The sequence below is a fragment of the Prionailurus viverrinus genome, chromosome A2, assembly GCF_022837055.1.
Source record: "Prionailurus viverrinus isolate Anna chromosome A2, UM_Priviv_1.0, whole genome shotgun sequence".
Taxonomy (NCBI): domain Eukaryota; kingdom Metazoa; phylum Chordata; class Mammalia; order Carnivora; family Felidae; genus Prionailurus; species Prionailurus viverrinus.
Window position 1 is genome coordinate 130,278,778 of NC_062562.1, and position 21,714 is coordinate 130,300,491.

At 34.5% G+C, this 21,714-nt stretch overlaps 1 protein-coding gene across 6 annotated transcripts in view; it reads right to left on the reverse strand.

Moving 5' to 3' along the window:
* Positions 1-21,714, reverse strand: part of IMMP2L (inner mitochondrial membrane peptidase subunit 2) — an 891,621-nt gene that overhangs the window by 217,154 nt on the left and 652,753 nt on the right. For all 6 annotated transcript variants that reach the window (XM_047849146.1, XM_047849151.1, XM_047849145.1 and 3 more), the window contains one exon: positions 1,994-2,096. In XM_047849146.1, the coding sequence (XP_047705102.1) occupies positions 1,994-2,096 (103 nt within the window). The remainder of the gene's footprint in view (positions 1-1,993; positions 2,097-21,714) is intronic.

Genomic DNA, 21,714 nt, shown 5'->3' on the forward strand with positions numbered 1-21,714 from the left:
AATATTCCAATAAGCATTCATTAATCAAAAATGCAGTAAGAAAATTCTATACTCCAATATCACAGTTTAGCCTTAAATAAGAATTGCAGGGTTTTATTTTACATTTTTCCCCTATTGTCCTTTTAAAATGTGCTTGGGGGAATCAATATTAATAATTCATCCTAATTATAAATGCTATTGGAACACAAAACAGGAGAGTTTATTGTCAAAGTAAAAAAAAATGTTTACTATAACTCATCAAATACAATTAGCTTTATAAGTGATGTGACAAATGTTTTCCTTCTATAAAGGTTCTTCACCTAATTTTGACAAATAAAAACAAAACTAATTAAGTGAATGGACATTAATAGCTTAGCCTACCCCATGGACTAAGGGCCTCTCTGCTTGTTTGTTAATAACAATTAAGAAGGGAAGAAAACAACCACTAAATTTCAAAATGGTTTGGGGCCTCTGATTCTTATTACTCATAAAAAAACACCGAGGGTTACATGCAATTCTCTGTATTCTAGCTATCAACTCTATATTTTCCTTCCAAAATAAGAATGCATGTAGAATAAACTGATTGAGGATTATATTAATTATATAAGCAATATTGCACTGGCTTTATTTATTTATAAAGGAAAAACAAACCAATCTCACATATTAGTACTTTATTATTCACCACACCCCCCACATCTGATAACAAAATACAATAATTTTAACACTTGATTTCAGAGTCACTATCCCAGTGAGTTAAAACCCAAACTAAAGTTAACCAAACTTTTAATGTGGATTTGGCCAACAACATGATGCACTAAATAGATTTAAACTGATTGATGAGAGAGAAATAAAACTGCTTTTAGATTATTTCTTTTTGCCTTCAAGTTGCTACTAAATTTCTTCATCACAGTCACTTCTATGACACTATTAAGTGACCTGTAGGTCACATTTCCAATCTGTTCATTCCATCTTTGATATACCCTAAGAAGATTAAATTGCATTTTTGTAATAATTACTCTTCAAAAGCAAAAAAGACCTTAGAAGGTTTTATTATCATCACTGAAACCCCTCCTCTCGAAAAAGACATAGGAGTGGTCTCATATAAGGTTTTCTTTCACTTCTTACTGTACTTTTGGCCAAAGGTAAGTCAAAGTAGCTGTTCCTCCAGTGACAATAATAGTAATCTCTCATAATATGTCATGGAAATTATTTTATAGAGATGTCCAACACTTAGTTTTACACAAAAGAATGTGGATAATGTTCTTTGCAAACATATCTGAAGGTGCTCAAAATTAATTTATACATACATAACAAGTATAGATATGCCCAGTGGTAAGAGAATCTAATTGGCTAAAGATCCAAGTTTTTAAGTAGACGTAGGTACTAGAAATCAGGTCTAGTTTCTATTAACTAAAATATTCTTCACTTTAGTGGTTTCAGGAGTTCAGAGAATTTCTATATGCATTCAAAATGAAAAAAATTACAAAATATCAGTTTAGACGTATATTTCATAGACTATAAACATGGCATAAGGAATGTCTGCATTTCTTCTACAAAATAAATGTGGGCAAAAAAAATGGTACTAACCGATATGATTTCCATTATACTTGCATTTTTAACAAACAATTTAGAAAATTGATGCTTATAGGTCTTTTACACATTTTATCTGTTAAGCACTAACTGAAAACATAAGACAAAGAGCATTTCTGTGGAGAAAAAAACAGACCTTTCTACTGGGATCAGTCAGCCAACTGAAACTATCTTTGGTACTTTACTGAAGGGTCTAATTTCTTTACTATGAAACGCGCACGTGCGCACACACACACACACACACACACACACACACCTTGACGGCTTATATTATCTATATAATATTTAAAAGGAATTGTCCAAATATAAACTGCTCCACTGTGAAATTCATGATCAGTCGTGCTTGGATTACCTGAGCAATCTACCTGACATAATTTTGTTCCTACATGTGACATCCAATTATATCATGTGACAAATGACTTACCGGCCCAAAAGAATTACTGTCAAAACTGTGTCCATGATGATCACCTTCAACCCAGATGTGACCCCGGGGAACTTTGACATACCGGTTTTTGTGTCCCATAGTTCTAGAAATAAAGAGCATATATAACCATTGAGATGAGAATAGAAAGATCAAATAGTTGAGCATACAAAGAAACAGAGGGCAAAATGCTGTTATAAAGATGCAACAGATAATTACAGGTGAACCATGAAGCTACTCTATATCTTCATTTTTAAGTAACATATGGTTAGGACCTTGTAAACCAATGCACAGTAAATTTTTTTTCACTTTTCGGTAGGAAAGAATTTTGTGCTTAAATAAAATGCACTAGCACCAAATACAAAGTTTTACTACTATATTTAATTCTCAATATCCTAGATATATTTTTATGAAATAAGCTCTAACAAAATATAGATCTATTTATTTTCTGACATTTGCTTTTATGTCAATGTTCAACTTGATCAGCTGTAATCTTTATTTCTTTAGTCAAATAAACTTCTCAAACCAACAGACAGCATTTTTCATAATGTCTTAATACTCTAAAAATAAGCATATATAAGAGACAACAACAAAAACCTGGATGATATCTTGTCAGATTGAAACTGTCAGTATCAGCTAAAATTGTTTTGATCAGTATTATTTTATTTCATAAATTATTCTTTAAAATGAGAAAGTTTTTAACAATTTTGAAGACTGTTTAAAGATTGATGATGAATGATACACATTTAGTGGAACATTCTATATTTTTAAGGCTGACAAGGAAATGGAATAAGGAAAGGCTCTCTCATACACTATTGGTGACAATATAAAATGATACAACATTTTCTCCTATTTTACAATTTGGGACTTATTTTCAGCAAATTTGTTAATAGGCTAAAATGTATATGCCTTTGACTTAAGTTATTATGCTGGCAGAAATCCATTCCAAAGAAATAATCAGAATGTGAACGAATACTTATCAGGAGTATTCAACTCAAGTTTTTTGTTTGTTTGTTTTGTTTTTTAAAAGAAAGGTAGACTGCCACATGCAGTGCCTCGTTTGGATGTGTCTGGAATCTTAGAAGCTTGACAAACTTCTGTTCTACAAATGGACCTGGCGAGCTTGTTTGGAGGTTTTAGCAGGGGAGTGCAGCTACTCCCAAACACTTGACAGAAGAACTCTATCTGGGAAGGTCATCCAGTTTGACAGAGGGAGGAGCTTTAGGAGGGACACACAGGGAGCGATGAGGGAGGAAAGGGACATCCACCTAGCCAGATGGGTGGAATCAACCTTGGTGAATAATGGAGTGAGAAATATCACAGCAAAATCACCCTCACATTCTCAACACATGGTTAAAGAAATTATGATACAACCAATTTAATAAAAGGAATGAGATTAGAATAAAATATTACCCAATTCTATAATAATAAATTCTTTTGGGGGAAGAGTCTGTCCTTTTTTTTCTTCTTTTACTCCACAAACATTTTGGGAAATGCCTAACCTAAAGAAGCTTCTCAATAAATGTTGGTTGAATGAATGAATGAGTAAACGTCATCCCCAAGTCTATAGAGTTAAGCACAAAAACTGAGCTTTGTGAGCTATTCTTTAAGGTAGAGTCCCTTTCAGACCATTTCTGTTAGTTAGCAAGTTGTATATGTGCAGAAGAATACATATAAAAGGAAGACTACACATAAATTGGTGCTATAGAAATCGAAACTATTCATTATCTAGAATGGTTTTTAATTTTCAAGATAACTTCAGTGTTGAATTACTTTGCTTGAGCTCAGTAAATCATTCATGCAAGGAAGCATTGTTGTAGCCATTAGAAGCCCACAGTAAGTTAATGACTGTCGTTTATTTTTAATTACTACTAGGAAGAAGAGTTTCAGCTTTTTAAAAGAAAAGCAAAAACAAGTTGAAAACATCTCACCATCATATACTCTGTAATATAAGTGTTCTTCAATTAAAATCTGTCAGTTAGTTCTTGACATCAATACTGCTTTTATCATGAGAATGCCTCTAAGAACTAATATCCCACATCAAGTGTTAATGATGGGAGAAGACCCTTTTACTTAATTGTTGGCAAGGCAGACTCTCCTAATAAGTCCAAACATTTGTTCACCTTATTAAGCTGGCTATTTAGAATAGTTAGAAAGAAAACAATTGCCCATTTTTTCTCTTCAAGCAGAATTATGAAATAAAACCAGCATAAAATCATTTCTGCAATGAAATGGTAGATGTTAACAAGCAGAGTCTTCTGGAAACCAGAAGAATGATATAAAAAAAAGTCAGATTGAATTTCAGTATCCTATGAACTGAGGAGTCAAGACACTTGTGATAGAAAGTGACAGTATCATAAAATTACCAGTGACAGTCACAATTTCTTTGCATTGACCATCTTATCTAAAATATGTAAATACATCCATCTTCCATCATTTTCTAGCCTCTTACAATGCAGCTACTAACACTTGACATTCACTTGCTGGTTTCTTTGTTTATTGGCTATCTCCCCCCACCTAGAATGTAAACTTCAGCACGTTGCATTGTTCACTTTCTTTGTATTGCTAGAGCCCAGAAGAAAGCATTGTACAAAACACTCAACAATTATTTGTTGAATAAATTATCAAATGAATAACTGAAGAATGAAGAATACTGCAACAAAAGCAGAATAACAGAATGGAAAGTTCAGAGTCTGGAACCAGACTAAACCAGTTTTAATCTCGCTACCATAACTCATAAGCAATCTTGTGCAAGTTACTAAATTTCTACCTCCATCTGCCTATCTTTAAAACAGGAGGAATAAGACATACTCTAACTGCGTTGAGAGGAAGGTCAGTAGTTAAATGAGACTATAATGGAGAGGTTACTGTAGAGCATAGTTTCTGCAATCAGCCTATTTTGGCTTTTATATCTGGCTTAACTCTTTCAACTTCATGTGACCTTGGGCAAGTTGATACAACTTGTCAGTTTTCTCATTTGGAGAATGGACCAAATAACGGTACCTAACTCAAAAAGTTGTTCTATGAATAAAGTGGAATGTATTAAACACTTGATAAATGGACTCTCTTATATTTGAGACTTTTTTAAGCACTCAGTATACTTCTGATATACAGTGGGAACCCAATAAGTGGTAGTTATTATTTCTATTGTCTTCCTTTGTCCACTATTTTCTTTCTTTTCAAAATTCAGAATGTGTTCAGCCTCCACTATCTATTAGCATCAGTCTCTTAAAATTACCTGAGCTACGCTTCAATAATTTCTTTTCCCCACAGTTTCACTGTGACTATAGACTATTTTTTATGGTACGATAAATCTTTTTTTTTTTCCTTTTTATTCGTATGCCCTTCTGGGATACTCTAAAATTTATATGTGAAAACATAATCTATCTATTTGTGCATATTTAAATATGCAGAGAGTAGTAGGTGAAAAAACACTCTATTTGTGTTTTTTCACCAACTAATCACTTGCATTTTTGAATGTCACAGTGCTAATATGAGTGGTTTACCTCAATACCAGACAGGTGTGAAAGAACACTTTGAACTGTAGCACTCTGATAAAATTCACTCCATTTACATAGTGCATATTTCTCAGGTTTCAATCTAACTTTTTAAAAAATAACCCAAAGTATCTTTAAAAAATATGATGTTAAAATATCGAGCTGGTTCCTTTTAGGACTGCCAAAGAAATATAATACTCCTAATAGAATTCCTCTGGAGAAGGAATTTTAAATAGCTTTGTGCTTCTGAATTCACATAAAAGAAAGACAAGATAATCTTTTAGGTGATTTAACAGTTAAGTGAGGTGTCAGCATACAAGGTTGTATGTATCTATGGGTTGCAAATAATTTTGGTTTGACAGTCAAAAATGAGTTCTGTATGGTATTTTAACTACCTGTCTACAAAGAGGCATTTTTAGTACTAGCTTTACCAAGAAAAGTTACCTAGGTCTTATAAATGGAATGAAGAATGATTGCCTCCAATTTGATTTGACCTTGAAAACATTTTTTAAAAAAATCTCAGTCTTTTGAGTGTCATCAGTTGAATACAAAATTATCAACATAATCCTTAATACAAGTAGGAAACAAATTCATATTTAAAATATTTCCCAAATACACACATGCACGAAGACACATTCTTAACTTGGGTAATTAATAGTAATAATTCATGATTTATTAAAGTATTTTTATTTCTTTTTTTTTAATTTTTTTTAATGCTTCATTTATTCTTAGAGAGACAGAGCACTAGCGGGGGAGGGGCAGAGCAAGAGAGGGACACAGAATCAGAAGCAGGCTCCAAGCTCTGAGCTGTCAGCACAGAGCCCAATGCGGGGCTCAAACTCACAAGCCATGAGATCATGACCAGAGCCGAAGTCAGATGCTTTACCAACTGAGCCACCCAGGCGCCCCAAAGTATTTTTATTTCTATATTTTTCAAATGATTATACTGATTATCCTCATTGTCCAAAGCAGTGCTGCCCAGAGTGTGTATACTACTCTCTGGATCCTAGACACCTGGATTTTTATTGTCCTGAAGGGAGTAGGTGTCACCGGCTCAGGAATCAGCCAGATCAGGAATTGGAACCAGATCCCTTCTATCATCATCATCACTGATAGACTGGACTAGGGGAAAAAAAAAGGTCTTGATGGTAATCAGGAAAGGAAAACAAGGACAATTGTCTATCTAGGGTTGGCATCTAGAAGAGACAATAATTCTCCCTTGAGAATCCTTGTCCTGCTCTCAGATAAGATAGGAGTTCAAATTCATACTGCTTGTATGGTCTAACAAAGTTAAGAATTAACTTTGAATTATTAGGAATCTGGCAGAAGAAAATTTAAGATTATTCAAGAATAATCCTTCATTTCAGAGTTTGCTATAGATAAGTCCCAGCCAGTAAGAGCTCATAATTCAAAATAACACAACTCACCAGGAAAAAGCCAGTATTAATGAGTCAAGACAAACAACACACAGCAGAATTAGACCACCAGGGACTTAAAATACTGGATTTATCAAACATAAAATATAAATTATACATATTTAAATATTTTTAAAAATTAAAAAGGGAATTTTAAAAAATGAGCAAGAAACACTACCCTATTTTGAAGGACCTTTGAAAAAGAATCAAATAGCACTTCTATTTATTTAAATATTTTTTTGACATTTATTTATTTTTGAGAGAGAGACAAAGTGTGAGTGGGGGAGTGGCAGAGAGAGAGGGAGACACAGGCTCCAGTTTCTGAGCTGTCTGCACAGAGCCTGACGTGGGGCTTGAACTCATGAACCATGAGATCATGACCTGAGCTGAAGTCAGTTGATTAACTGACTGAGCCACCCAGGCTCCCCTAACACTTCTAAATTTTAAAATGCAGTGGCCCTTTTTGGCCACTCTGACTAGGAATTTATCCAAGGGATACAGGAGTACTGATGCTTAGGGGCACTTGTACCCCAATGTTTATAGCAGCACTCTCAACAATAGCCAAATTATGGAAAGAGCCTAAATGTCCATCAACTGATGAATGGATAAAGAAGATATGGTTTATATATACAGTGGAATACTATGTGGCAATGAGAAAGAATGAAATATGGCCTTTTGTAGCAATGTGGATGGAACTGGAGAGTGTGATGCTAAGTGAAATAAGCCATACAGAGAAAGACAGATACCATATGGTTTCACTCTTATGTGGATCCTAAGAAACTTAACAAGAAACCACATGGGGGAAGGGAAGGAAAAAAAAAAAGAGGTTAGAGTGGGAGAGAGCCAAAACATAAGAGACTGCTAAAAACTGAGAACAAACTGAGGGTTGATGGGGAGTGGGAGGGAGGGGAGGGTGGGTGATGGGTATTGAGGAGGGCACCTTTCGGGATGAGCACTGGGTGTTGTATGGAAACCAATTTGACAATAAATTTCATATATTTAAAAAATAAATAAATAAATAAATAAATAAATAAATAAATAAATAAAACAAAACAAAAAAAAATAAAATAAAAGTTAAAAAAAATAAAATGCAGTGGTCCTTGAACAATGTGGAGGTTGGGCACTGACCCCCAGTGCAGTAGAAAATCCTCATAAAACTTTTGACTCCCCCAAAACTTAACTATTAATAGCCTACTGTTGTCCAGAAACCTTACTGGTAACATAAGCAGTCAACTCACAAAATACATGTATTTTGTATGTTATATGTATTATTATTTTTTTTTAACGTTTATTTATTTTTGAGACAGAGAGAGACAGAGCATGAACGGGGGAGGGGCAGAGAGAGAGGGAGACACAGAACTGGAAGCAGGCTCCAGGCTCTGAGCCATCAGCCCAGAGCCCGACACGGGGCTCGAACTCACGGACCGCGAGATTGTGACCTGGCTGAAGTCGGACGCCTAACCGACTGTGCCACCCAGGCGCCCCTGTTATATGTATTCTATACTGAATTTCTACAAGAGTAAGTAGAGAAAAGAAAATGTTATTAAGAAAATCATAATGAAGAGAAAATACATTTATAGTAGTATTATATGTTTATCAAAACAAATCTACATATAAGAGGACCCACCCAGGTCAAATCCATGTTGTTCAAAGGTCAACTGTAGATGATTAAATATGTGGACAGAAAAGCAGATTACTGAAAGCTAAAGAAAGAAGTAATGAACTGGAATATATATCTAAAAAAGTTACTTAGAATTTAGAAATGAGAGGTAAAGAAATATAAGAAAATATAAGAGATGTTAAGAGACATGGAGGACATTACTAGAATATGTAACGTAAGTGTAATCAAAGTTCCAAAGGAAGAGAATAAAAGAAAATAAGGAAAAACAATATTTGAAGAGACAGTAGTAGAGAACTTTTCATAATTGATGAAAGCATAAATTCACAGATTCTGCCAACAGCAGAACAACAGCAGGACAAGTACAAAGAAACCACACCTCGCTATAACATAATGAATTGGTAGAACCCTAAAGACCCTCCTCCCCCCAACGACAAATTTCTGAGAAGCTTCCAGGGGAAAAAAAGATTATCTTCAAAGGACTAACCATTAAACAGCAGAGTTCCCATATTAGGGTATAATTTACATGAAATATAACACAAACATTTCAAGTATGCAATTCAATGAGTTTTAGCAATCTATATAGTCCTATAATCACTAGATCAAGATCTAAAACACTTGAATTATCCAATAAAGTTTCCTCAGGCCCCTCGGCAGGCAAATCTGCCTGACTCCCATTCTTGGCTCCAGGTACTTGGACTGAGGACTGAGATGCTTTCTATTACTACAGTTTTGCCTTCCTAGACTTTTCTACATATGAAATTATTCAACATGTATTCTTTTATTTCTGGTTTGCTTAAATTAATCTAATGTATTTTAGATTAATTCATGATCTAAATAAACTCTTGGTTTATCAAGCAATAGTTTATGGACACGGGTTGTTTCCAATTTGGGACTCTTATCAATGAAGCAACTATGAACATTTCAGTATATGTATTTGTGTGGATGTATGTTTTCATTTCGCTTGGGTACATATCTGTTAGTGAAATGGTTGCATCATATGGTAACTGAAGTCTTGGGTAAGTTCAGGTATTCCACACCTCACCAACACTGGATAATTATCACTCTTTCAACTTTAGCCATTTTAGGGCCATACAATAGTTTTAATATGCTTTTCCCTAATTACTAATGTTTCTGAGTATGTATTTGTCATTTACTTTCTTTGGTGAATGATTTACAGTTTTAAAAATGAAATTCAGTGGTTTGTCTTTTTATTATTGAGTTGTATAACTTTTTTATATATTCTGGATATAACTCTTATCAGATATATGTTTTTGCAAATAATTTCTCCTGACCTGTGGCATGTTTCCTTTTTTAAAAATTTTCTTGGGGCGCCTGGGTGGTGCAGTCGGTTAAGTGTCCGACTTCAGCCAGGTCACGATCTCGCAGTCTGTGAGTTCGAGCCCCGCGTCAGGCTCTGGACTGATGGCTCGGAGCCTGGAGCCTGTTTCCGATTCTGTGTCTCCCTCTCTCTCTGCCCCACCCCCGTTCATGCTCTGTCTCTCTCTGTCCCAAAAATAAATAAAAAACGTTGAAAAAAAAATTAAAAAAAAAATTTTCTTAACAGTTTTCTTCAAAGAACAGACATTTTTAATTTTAATGAGTCTGTTTAGCAATTTTTTTCTTTTATAATGCATGCTTTTTATGCCATAAGAAATCTTTGCCTAATCAAAGCCACAAATCTTTTCTTCTATTTTTTTCCACTTTTCTAGTTTTAGGACTTTTTTTCTTTTTTAATATAATACAAAAGGAAGCTCAAGTTCTCTTTCTTTCTTTCTTTCTTTCTTTCTTTCTTTCTTTCTTTCTTTGGGATATCCAAATTTTCTTGCACCATTTTTTAAAAAAAAGACTATTCTTTTCTTACTTGAATCACCTTGTGCTGTGGATAAGTTATGTACACTCAGAATTCTTATGCTGGAGCCCTATCTCCCAGATGGAGCTGGGACCTTTGGGTGATAATCAGGTTTAGATGAGGGCAAAAGGGTAGGGCCCTCATGAAAGATTAGTGCCCTTATAAGAAGAGAGCAGAGAGAGCTTGTCTGATCTCTCTCTCCTTCCTCCACTCCCCATTCCTACTCTCTCACTCTGTCTACCATGTCACAACTTATACAAATAACATGCAGAAAAGGAAGAAATTGATTTAAAATAAAATTTTCTAAGGATTTTAAATTTTTCTAGTGAAGAATTTATCATCTTTGGACTTTGTTCAGCATGCATTTAAATCATTTTAGGAATTGTAATGGAAATATAGTCTATAACTCCCGAATAAGTAGACAGAAAATAGAATTAAAACACCTCCATTAATGCAAAAGAATTCAATAAATTAAAAAGCAAGTAGAAAAAGCAGGATCAATAGAAAGCACAAATAAGACAGTATTTAAGTACACCGGTAATCATAATTAAAGCAGATGAATTAATAAAGCTAATTAGAAAAAAAACGATTGTCCAATTGTGTAAAAATTCTAGCTACATGCTGCTCATAAGAGACACACATAAAACCAAAGGATAAAGATAATTTGATAAATAATAAAATGATAAATCAGATAAATAATAGCTATATTAGTACCCAAATGAGATCAGGTCTCTGAAATGAGAATGAAGTGTCTACAGGACCTGATCATGAAACCACTGATGTTTATTTTATCCTATGGAAGTATTTGAAGCAGGGTAGTAAGCCTAAAACTCTTTAATAAATAAAGTTAAATTTTGTTTATTAAAATCTATGGTCAGGGTCAATATTCTAAAAAGTCCAAAGATCTCTGCTATAACAACATGATAAACTTTTCTACTGTTCAATATAACCATTCTCTTTTCTAACTTTAAATGCTACCAATTGTTACATTTGCTTTGTATAAAAATGCTGAGGTATGGAGACTCAATACTCATTTCCTTGGAGTTTGTATTGAATTAGAATTGTATGTAATTTAAGAAAAAAAGAGAAATGTATGCAATTAATAGAGGGTGAATTTAAGCAAATTAGGTGATAATATTTCTAGGAAGTTGAATCACCTAGAGCTACCTGTAAGTGAGGACATTTCTTAAGATCACAGTTGGAAAGACACCAGCAGTGATCTAATAAAACTCCTTTTTGGATACATAAAATAGAGACAAAAAGCATTTAGGTGAAGTCACCTAGTTAGTTAATGGCAGGGCAAAGACTGTATAACCAGATTCTATAATTTCCTTTCCATTGCACCATGGATCATAACTACTTGAGATTCAAAGAATAGGTCTTAACATCTTTTCACTGGAGAAAAATGAAATGTCATTCTCTAAATAGATTGTAGATTGTTGCTAGGTGATCAGAGCAAATCTATTTAGTTCATTTAAACCAGAACTTAGGTTGATACATTCTCACAATAAAGTTGCAGAATTAATTTTATAAATTTAATATGAATGCTCTTAGTATACCTAAGAATTTTTTTAATGAAATTCCTGATGTACTTTTAAGAAAAATAAATTTGGATTATAAGAGCGTAGATGTGACAATTTCCTTAATATATAGAATGCTTTCTCCGGTTAAACATAATTATTTACAATATCTATGGCTGCCCATAAAAATCAGTGTAATTGTTAGTGAAAATTTGAGAAAGATATCAACATTTATCAAGCACTAGATTCCACCCCTACTAGATCAGGCCATGTATATAATACATATTTAGGCTGTGCGGATCAATCTGGCAATGAGGTGGCAGTTTATCCTGTGTTACCTTGTGAGTAATGGTTAGTTTATGAGGATAAGTTTATGAACCCTATGAGAAACATGACTGCTTTTTCATTCCTGTTATAAACACACGTCGAATGACTACTATGTGAAACAGTATAAATAGGGTGGGTGAGGGCACAGAAAAGAATAAAATCTTGTCTCTACTACCAAGTTTATAACTTATACTGTGATTCATAAGCAGATAAAGTCTGTGAAATACATATGACAATCTACCAAAGAGTAAATTTAACACGTTGGAAGCATCTGCAAGAATATAACTGATGAAAGAGGAATTAATAAATGAACAAAGGTCAAATGTTGCTAACTGCATAGGCGTTCAAAGGATGGTATTATTTTAGTCTGGAATAGCCAGGAAAGCCATATTTGAATCAAGATATAAAGAAGGAATAGGTAAAAGGTAACAGGTAAAGACGGCAGTATGGAACTCAAATCCCATTCTCTTATAGAGCATTATTTCCTCAATATATAGCATCATAAATGCTATGATAAAGATTTTATAATGAAGAGTTTTTGTATTATAATAATAGTATACAAAAAATAAACATATTTAAGTCATTTCATTTTAAAGATATCATTAATTTTTCTCTTACTTTCCTTAATTCTTCTTATTTTTCTCATATTCTAAATGTTATTATAATATATCCAATATTAATTTATACTAGATCATATTAAGAGAAGAGTATTTAAGTAGGTAAATATATTATTGAGTTATATCATAATTATAAACGTATAAGCTATCTGAATATACAAAAGATAACTCCAAGTAGTAAAGAAGGTATCTAACTTGTATAAAGTTGGTTTTCCTAACATGATAAAAACATGAAATGTCAAAGGTTTAAACACCATAGTCAATTTACCTATGGTTAAACTGGATTTTTTTTAATGCTTATTTATTTATTTTGAGAGAGAGAGAGTGCACACAAGCAGGGGAGGGGCAGAGACAGAGGAAAAGAGAAAATCCCAAGCAGGCTCCGCACTATCAGTGCAGAGTCTCATGGGGCTTGATCTCACATGAGATCATGACCTGAGCCAAATCAAGAGTCAAAGGCTTAACCGACTTAAGCACAATTTACATAAAACGGTGGGCTTATAATGCATAATTTTGTTTTCCAAAACAAATCAGTGTTTATTATAAATGGTATTGTTGCACTTATTCACAAAGTCCTCTCTCAAAGTAATTTCCTGGGTATCTGTATTATTCGTCATTTACTTCAGTAGGTTTTTCCCACATGCTGGTTGTACAGGGGGGAAGAAACACATTTCAGTGCTTTTTAATGTAAGGTCCAATTATGCTTAAATATTGGAGGAAATATGAACAATTTCCCTTCCATTCACTCTAAATATTCTTTTTAACATTAAAAAGAATATATACTATTTTCTTTATTTCCTACAAACAAAATTAATGAGCCTTTGGATTAATTACTAGTAATCAATTTTTAAATTACTAGCAATTAATTTTTAAATCTCTAGTAATTTATTACTAGTAATTAATTTTTAAATCACTATTTTTTAAGTTTTAATTACCCACCAATAACATTTCCAAATATAACTACATCACAAGAAGCAATTGGAATTTGGTTAAATTTGAATTGAGATCTTTCTTTTTACATGACCAATATTGCAAAATAGTAGAGCTACCTAATTAATGTCAGCAGGGATTCATTTAATCATCAATCATTTCTCCCAACTGAATATTCCTTAATACATCTTTATTTAACAGTTTCATTCAAACAAATAGTATTATAGACAGAGAATCTAATGATTTCTTTAAAGTCACCATACTAGATTACACATTTGACAGCTACAGATTACTCTTCATAAAATATAAATATGAATAAAATAGGTTTTAGAAAGTACCAAAAAGGAGGACTTGGTAATTCAAGCCCTACTTGTTTCAGCCTACATGAATCTGTATTATAAACCCATAATATCTAGAATACCAGAGTACCATGTAAACATGTGAGTGAATTGCTTGAAAGTCAGACATGTTTTTCTTTCTCCATACATTGGACTATGATGTGGTGGCACAGTCCTGACCAACGAATACTAGGGGCTACAAAGCATGAGAGGCTATGGGTCAGAATGCCTGCACGCCAAGTTGTTTTGTTGTGAATATAAAGTTTATCTAAAGCTTCTCGGGTATTTTGTTTCATACTTACTTTTCAATATCTGCTATCAACGACCTAAGCCTCAAAGAGCAAAGAGCAATCCTCTCAACTTCCAAGAAAAATGTTCTTGACTGTAAGCCTGTTTTTTCCATTATGGAAAACAGTATTCAGAGAATGTGCGATTCAGATCAGAAGAACAGGAAATCACTTTTAATGAGGTTTATTAAACTTCTAACGTAACCCAGAATAATATTAAACAGCATAAAATAGCTCTCTATATCCACTGAGTTTGGATGGTGAATGTCTGGCTTTTAAGAAAATGGATTCAGGTGGATAAAGTGAATCTTGAAAAGATACGATTTCTTTTTTGTTGCATCATATAAATTGAAGAGTCAGTCCTCCATAGTCACATCTTCTTGATATTCTGCTGTGCAGATAAATTGCTGCCCTTTTAAAGTAAATTTTTAAATAATATAAATCACTGTATGAAACTTAAAACCAGAGGGAAAATTCATAGCTAAAAAGAAAAAAAATAGGGTTCACTTTTCTTTATACTTGAAGTCCAACAACAACTTCCTTCTTCCTTAACTACCATATTGGTCCAAGCCACTGGCCTCTCCTTCCGGGACTCCTGCAGTCACCTTCTCACTGGTTTTTATGTCTCTATTTTCTACTATTTTTAATCATTCTCCACACAAGTCCAATCCGGTCATACTCCTGCCCTGTTGAAAAGTTTCCAATGGCTTCCCATCACACAGAATAAAATCCCAATTGTTCATTGTGACCTCCAAGCCATTACATCCAAGAATTCCCAGTCGTGGCACTCTAGATGGGTTAAGTCAGAAAATTCTTAGTCATGAGTAGCTGTCCTCTGTAATTTAGGATGTTTAGTAGCATCCTGGGCTCCCACTCGCTAGATGGCAATAGCATCCCCTTCACAGTTTTGACAGCCAAAAATGTCACCAAGCATTGCTAAATATCTCCAGGGTGGGGCTGGGAGGACAAAACCTCCCTGCCTCCAGGAATCACTGTTTTACAGGATCTGTTTGCTCACTACACCTTCAGGCTCAACCCCTCTTGCTCATTCTACCTCATCCACACTAGCCTCTTCAATGTTCCTCAAACACACCAAGAGTCCTCTGGACTTTGGACCTTTTCTGCACTTGCTATTCTCTGCACAGAATGGAATGATCTTTGCATTCTGTGTCCCCGTTTAAATATTCTGTCCAAAATAGCTCTTCTTGTCACCCTTTACTCTTTAGCACACTTTTCTTCATAGCACTATCTGTTCCTGGCTTTATAATCGGTCTTATGGCTTACTTGATTTTTGTCTATCTTCTGGACTTGACTGTAAATTCCATGAAGGCAGAGACTTTAAATGTCTTGTTCAACCCTGGCTTCCTAATTCCTAAAATGGTACCTGTCTGTATTCTCAATAGGTGCTCAATAAATATATATCGACTAAATAGGTGAGTGTGAATTCTGATAATAGTCCTCTTTATAACACTATAAAAAAATCAAGGTTACTCTTTTTCACATTTTTAACAATAGCATCATATAGTATCTTAAATTGAAAAGGATTTGATACCTTCACACAACACAGTTATTTTACAGATAAGAAATTGGAGACCTGGAGAGGTTAGTTTGTCAATAGTGATTGACTTAGTTTGTGTTCATTGACCTTTAAAAATCAAAATGGTAAATACCAAATTTCAAGGCTTCTCTTTATAGTCTTCCTTATGGGCATTTTACCCACATCGATGGAAACTTCATTTACAAATCAAATGTCTACAGAATTTGAATCAAACATAAGTATAGGTATTGAGTATAAGATACTTTAAGAAGGCTATCAGTTGCCATCTTGATAAATGAGGATCATTTTGTCTTAGATTTTTAGATAGGAAATTCCCTCAGGATCATACCAGATAGTAACAAGAGTAAACAGTTTACAGAAATGGTTTAAAGAATAGTTTAAAGAATAGTTTATAGAAATGAAATTAATTTGTGGTCATAAACAAAAATAACTCAAAATATATACAACATAGAATTAGATCACTGGCACCAGCACTATCTGAATGGACTTTATAGACTAATTTGATCGAAGTGTGCCTAGGTAGATTAAAAAGTTAAGTATGGCAAAGCCTCTGACCTCAAGAACCTTATAATATAGTGCAAAAGATGATGTACATAGAAATTACAACGCAAAGCAGAACATGATAAATGCTGGATGCGAGATATAATGATGATGATAATAAAGAACTATCTACTGAGTACTTATTATGGACCAAGTAGTATAGTAAATGACAGTAATTTAGGCTTTGTCAAACAAAGAAAATAATAAAGGATTTGAACCCAGATACACAAAAGCCTGCACACTTCATGACTATTCCATCCTCCTTTAAGAAAAAGATTAATTCCAGCTGACCTGAACTTGATCTGGGAAATTAGAAAAATACAAGTATGGGCATGAGCACTACAAAATGCGACAAAAAGTACATATATTATAAAGTGTATCAAGCATCCATGTTATAAAATCCCTGTATTCTTTGGTTTGGCTAGAATGCAGTTTAGAAGAAGCTAGCAAATGTATGTTACATTTGGGGATGGACTGATGGTAGAGAAACTTAAATATCAATCTAAGAAGTATACACTCTATTTCTGTAGGCAATGGGAGACAGTTGAAAGTTGTTAATAAAAAGTGACAAGTTCACACACAATTATCTTAACAGGACTTGCCCAGGGCAAAATGGACACAGCTGAATGTTCAGCTGCCAGTGAGAACCATTCTTCCAGATACATTCAATTCTACTAATCTCATCCATAATGGAGCCCTTACTTTCTACACATACCAAGATCCTACTGATTACAGGGACAATATTTCAGTGTACATGGTGTGTAACCACTTCATTTTGGGGTGACCATTCTTTTTGAGACCTAAGAGCATTCACCTCACCCCCTTGTTTTAGGGGCTTGCTAGACAGACATATCACCAGGAAAGCCCAACATTGAAGCACTTCAGGTTTACAACTCTAGCACATCTTAGGTTAAATGGCTATTTACCAGTGAAAGTGAGTCCAAGAGAAGCGTATGTTCCCTCATAAGTACCAGAACCACATAATTAACACAATCTTTATACCTTATGATTAGATTTCTACCCCATTCTAATAAAAGCAATCCTTTTTCACCCTTATCAAAAATCATCCCACTTAGATAATAAATGCTTATAATTATATCCTCTTCATGATTACAAAATATCACTTTGATTAGATGAAATAGGCTTACCATGGAAACCACTACATCTACCTAAACCCCATTTTGCTGTTTACTGCTAGTTAGGTATCATATTTCATAACCTGCTTTACAGTTGTGTATCTATTACTAACAGCTTTCCCTTTTACAAATATTCAGACTGACCACAATACTTAAAAATACTTTAAAAAGTTTTTGGAGCTGTTTATTCTCAAGTCAAAATTTTGCATGATTTCTTTGTCATATGGGTTCTATCCTCAGCACCATAATATCCTTGATCATTAAGTCATGATCAAGTCTGTGATTGCCCTGTAGATTTATCTTGGATAGGATACTAGGATTAGACAAGTTTATTACTTATCCTTATATTTATATATCTTACTATTTTTATAAAACTATCCTGTCATGTCTTCCCCATAAGAGAAAAAAAAGTAAAAAGGCTGAATACATTCATTTCCTCCATATTTTTAATTACAATATATGTTTTTTCTGGGTAGTTGTTTTTTTTTTTTTTGAGGTGGGGGGGTAGTTGTTTCTAACAGACATTTAGAGGAATACACAGCCAGTCTTGAAAGGTCTGGAAAGAAACTGCAGATTAGGTGATGTCTAAAACTAACAGATGAATCAATTTGCAAAAAGAAGGGTAGGAAAAGGCATATCAGACAAAAGAGAAGCACTTTCAAATGCAGAAAATGAGAGGTCATAAAGGGCCACATATGTAAATACTGGAAGAACACTGAATTCTGTGGTTTGGCTAGTGGGTGGGTGTGATGGTAAGTATGGTATCACATTTCAGAGACATTAGAAATCCTCTCATCCAACACAATCCATATTGATATTTGTCAGATAAATATTTTTTAAGTAGGCAAGACATGAAATTATACCAAAAAATTACACATTCTTTTCTAAATCACATCATTGTATTATGAAACATAGAATGCTCAATTAATTCAATCTCTTGAGAGAAGAAGTCATTCTTTTTGGGTAGAAGTCCACAAGCTGAAGCTCCAACAAGGCTTTCTAAACCATACTCTTACTACACTGTATAGAATTCCCAGTTTTATTTTCTTTACCTCAGAGTGAAAACTTTAAGACAATTTGTGACAAAATCTGAATAAAGAATCCTTTGAGACTTTTACAAATTTTTCCCCAGGCTTTCCCAGTTGTCTCACCACACGGGATAGCTATTTAAAAAAGAAAATTCATTTTAAGTTAGTCTTTCAAGACATTCGACTGTTTTTATTTTCTTATTCGTGTTTCATCAAGTCACATAATAATTAAAGTAAATGTATACAGTAACAGGTACAACTGGCAGAAACATGTTTGGAAATAACCACCACTGATTTTTTTAGGCTGTACATTTTAGCTAGTGGGAACAAGAGTACCTAGCATTACTAGAGCGTAACCTTTTAGCTGTGAGTATGCTGGGTCATAACCTCAGACAGATGTTTGACAGAAGGAATGAAGAGCTTGAGTGAATCAAGGTGGTCCAAGAGAAGGATTCATTTGTGAACAGCATCTATTTAGTTCAGCGTGACAGAAAAGAAGACAGGAGAACACAACAGCAAGGAAAACTGCAGTTGGAAAGAAAAACCAGATAGATGCTGTGATCTAGGCTCTTAAATCAGGGAGCCTATCAGGAAGGCAATACGAGCAGGGTTTCAGAACACAGACTCTGGAGCTAGCCTACCTAGGTGTGAATGCTGTCTCTCCACTTATTAGCCATGCCACCTTGGGCAAGTTACTTAAACCTTATGTAGTGATACAGTTTCCACAATTAAAAAAAAAAGTCGTTATTCATCAGGTGTTGTTAGGATTAGATGAGTTAATATTGTAAAACACGTGCTTAGAATGGTGCCTGCTTAAAACAGGCACTCAATCAACATCAACTTTATTATTGTACCAAAAGTGATGGCTGGTAACCGTTTCTAGATTTGCTGTCCCAGGCACGGCCACGACAATATATGTAAAGTACTTTGGGCAGTGCTGGCATGTAATCAAGTTTTTATATTAATTTGTGGTTGTTGTTGTTGGCCATTTAAAAGTTTCCAAAGAAAGAGCGATCAGATTTGTATTTCAGAAGGAACCATGCCGACAGTGAGAGGGAGGAACTGAGCGGTAGGTGGGGGCCAAACCCCAAAAAGGGAGAATGTTTAGTAGGTTACTGGTGCTGAACACGGACACTCCCAGGCTGGAATGGTAGAAGACAAGTTAAGAGTCCAGACACTCAGGTGGCAGAACTGACAATAATTGCTACTTGACCAGATGTGGCTCATGACAGAGAGGAGGTAAAGACATCTGCTGTGGAAGCTGTTTTCTATGCAGCTGCATTCACTACCTTTTGGTTTATGGGTAAATTCAGGAAAGTAGTAAGAAAGTCAAAGCAGATATTTCTAAGAAATTCACAAAATCAGATACAAAAGGAGAAAAGGCCTTATCTTTATAAACAGAAACTCTGCATGCAACAACCTCAGTGTTCAGAGTGAACTGACCTCTACCTTATTAAGCCATCAAACTTCTCTCTCCCCTTCAAAATTATTTATAGTTTAGTCTCACTAAACCATGCAGGCGTTCTTTGAAGATCCAGGCATGAGAAGTCTTGTGGAATAATTCTTTGAACATCTTTTCTTTAATATGAACTTGCTGGATAACTGATTTAGTGTTCACTCTACTGAGAAAACTCTGTACAACAAAGTTGAGTAGTAAAAGCCTTATGCTCCTTCTATTGAAACGTAAAAGACTTTGAGGATGTTTCAGATATCTCTGTGTATAGCCTTCTCTGGAATCAGGCAAATATTGATACTTAAAATGCATTTAAGGTTTCCAAAACCAGATTGAGGAACGTACCATATCCTTAAGAAACTGTCAACATGCCCTCTTTTTTGTATGAAAGACAAAAAAAAATATATTGGCTCGATAGATAACTATGAAACTATTGAAGCCTTATTTTCAACTATTTATGCTTAGAAGTCTTTTCATATGCTTTTAGAATCTTCTGTGCTTTAGAGGGTTTAGATAAGGGGGATAACAATGTTATAGAAATATGTGTCTATGGAGTAGTAAAATAACTGGACTCACAAGGGAAATTTAAATTCTCACTATGCTTCATTTAATAAACATGTCTTGAGTACCTTCTAGGTACCATGCCCTGGGAAACAAAATTAAGCAAAAATTAGAGACAGTCCATCTTTTCAAGGAACTTCAAATCTAGTGGGAAAGAGGGACATTAATCAAGTAATCACTCAACAACGTGCTAAGGTCTTAGCTGGGGTAAGAACTATAAAAAAAAGTAACCTGAAGCCACAAATACTTCTAACAGGGAAATCTGACTTAGTCTGGGAGAGTGAAGAGGATATAGAGAAGGAACATTTCAGGAAGATTGAGAACATATGCAAAAGTGCTGTGTCTGGAGGAAATCTAGGGCAGTTGAGTAACTCAAAGAAAGTCAGAGTGGCAGGAGGGCAAGGAGAGTGGGAGAGTAGTAGAAAATGAGGGAGAAGTCATGAGCAATGTCTAAACTGTGGTGCACTTTGCTGGGAGAATTAAAGATATTAGTGCACCGATTTTGTTTATCCAGTTGGTTAGGTGCCTGAATAAATAGTTTAGTCAAGGTAGATGAGATAATTGCATACTCAGTCACAAGAGAAATGAGTTCATTTAATATAGAAATTCACTTATGGACGGCTCAAAAAGAAGTACCTTATGAGGCATGATAGGGTGTAATGAGGTTATATGACTTTCACCTAAAGGTTCTTGAGAAAACTTCCAATGCATTAACAGCCAGAGTATAAAACCATGAAATTACTCTACTTCTGCTACCCAGGAAACAGGCTATATTAAGGCAAAATTTTGAAGAAGGAAACATTCACCTCAAGAGCCTCTGACTTTGGTGAACTTCTTTCTCTTTCAGTGGCTACTCTCTGCATCTAACGTGCCCTCTAGGCACTCTTGATCTCCCTCTGCCCTGAGACAGACCTACAACAGCAACCTCCCCTCCATCCACCCATCTCCATCTTCTACCTGCAAACACCGAGGGATTGTAAATTCCACCTACCATTCCCACTGTTCAGTAAACTGTATCTGTCTTCACCAGGGAAACAGAAGAGTAGA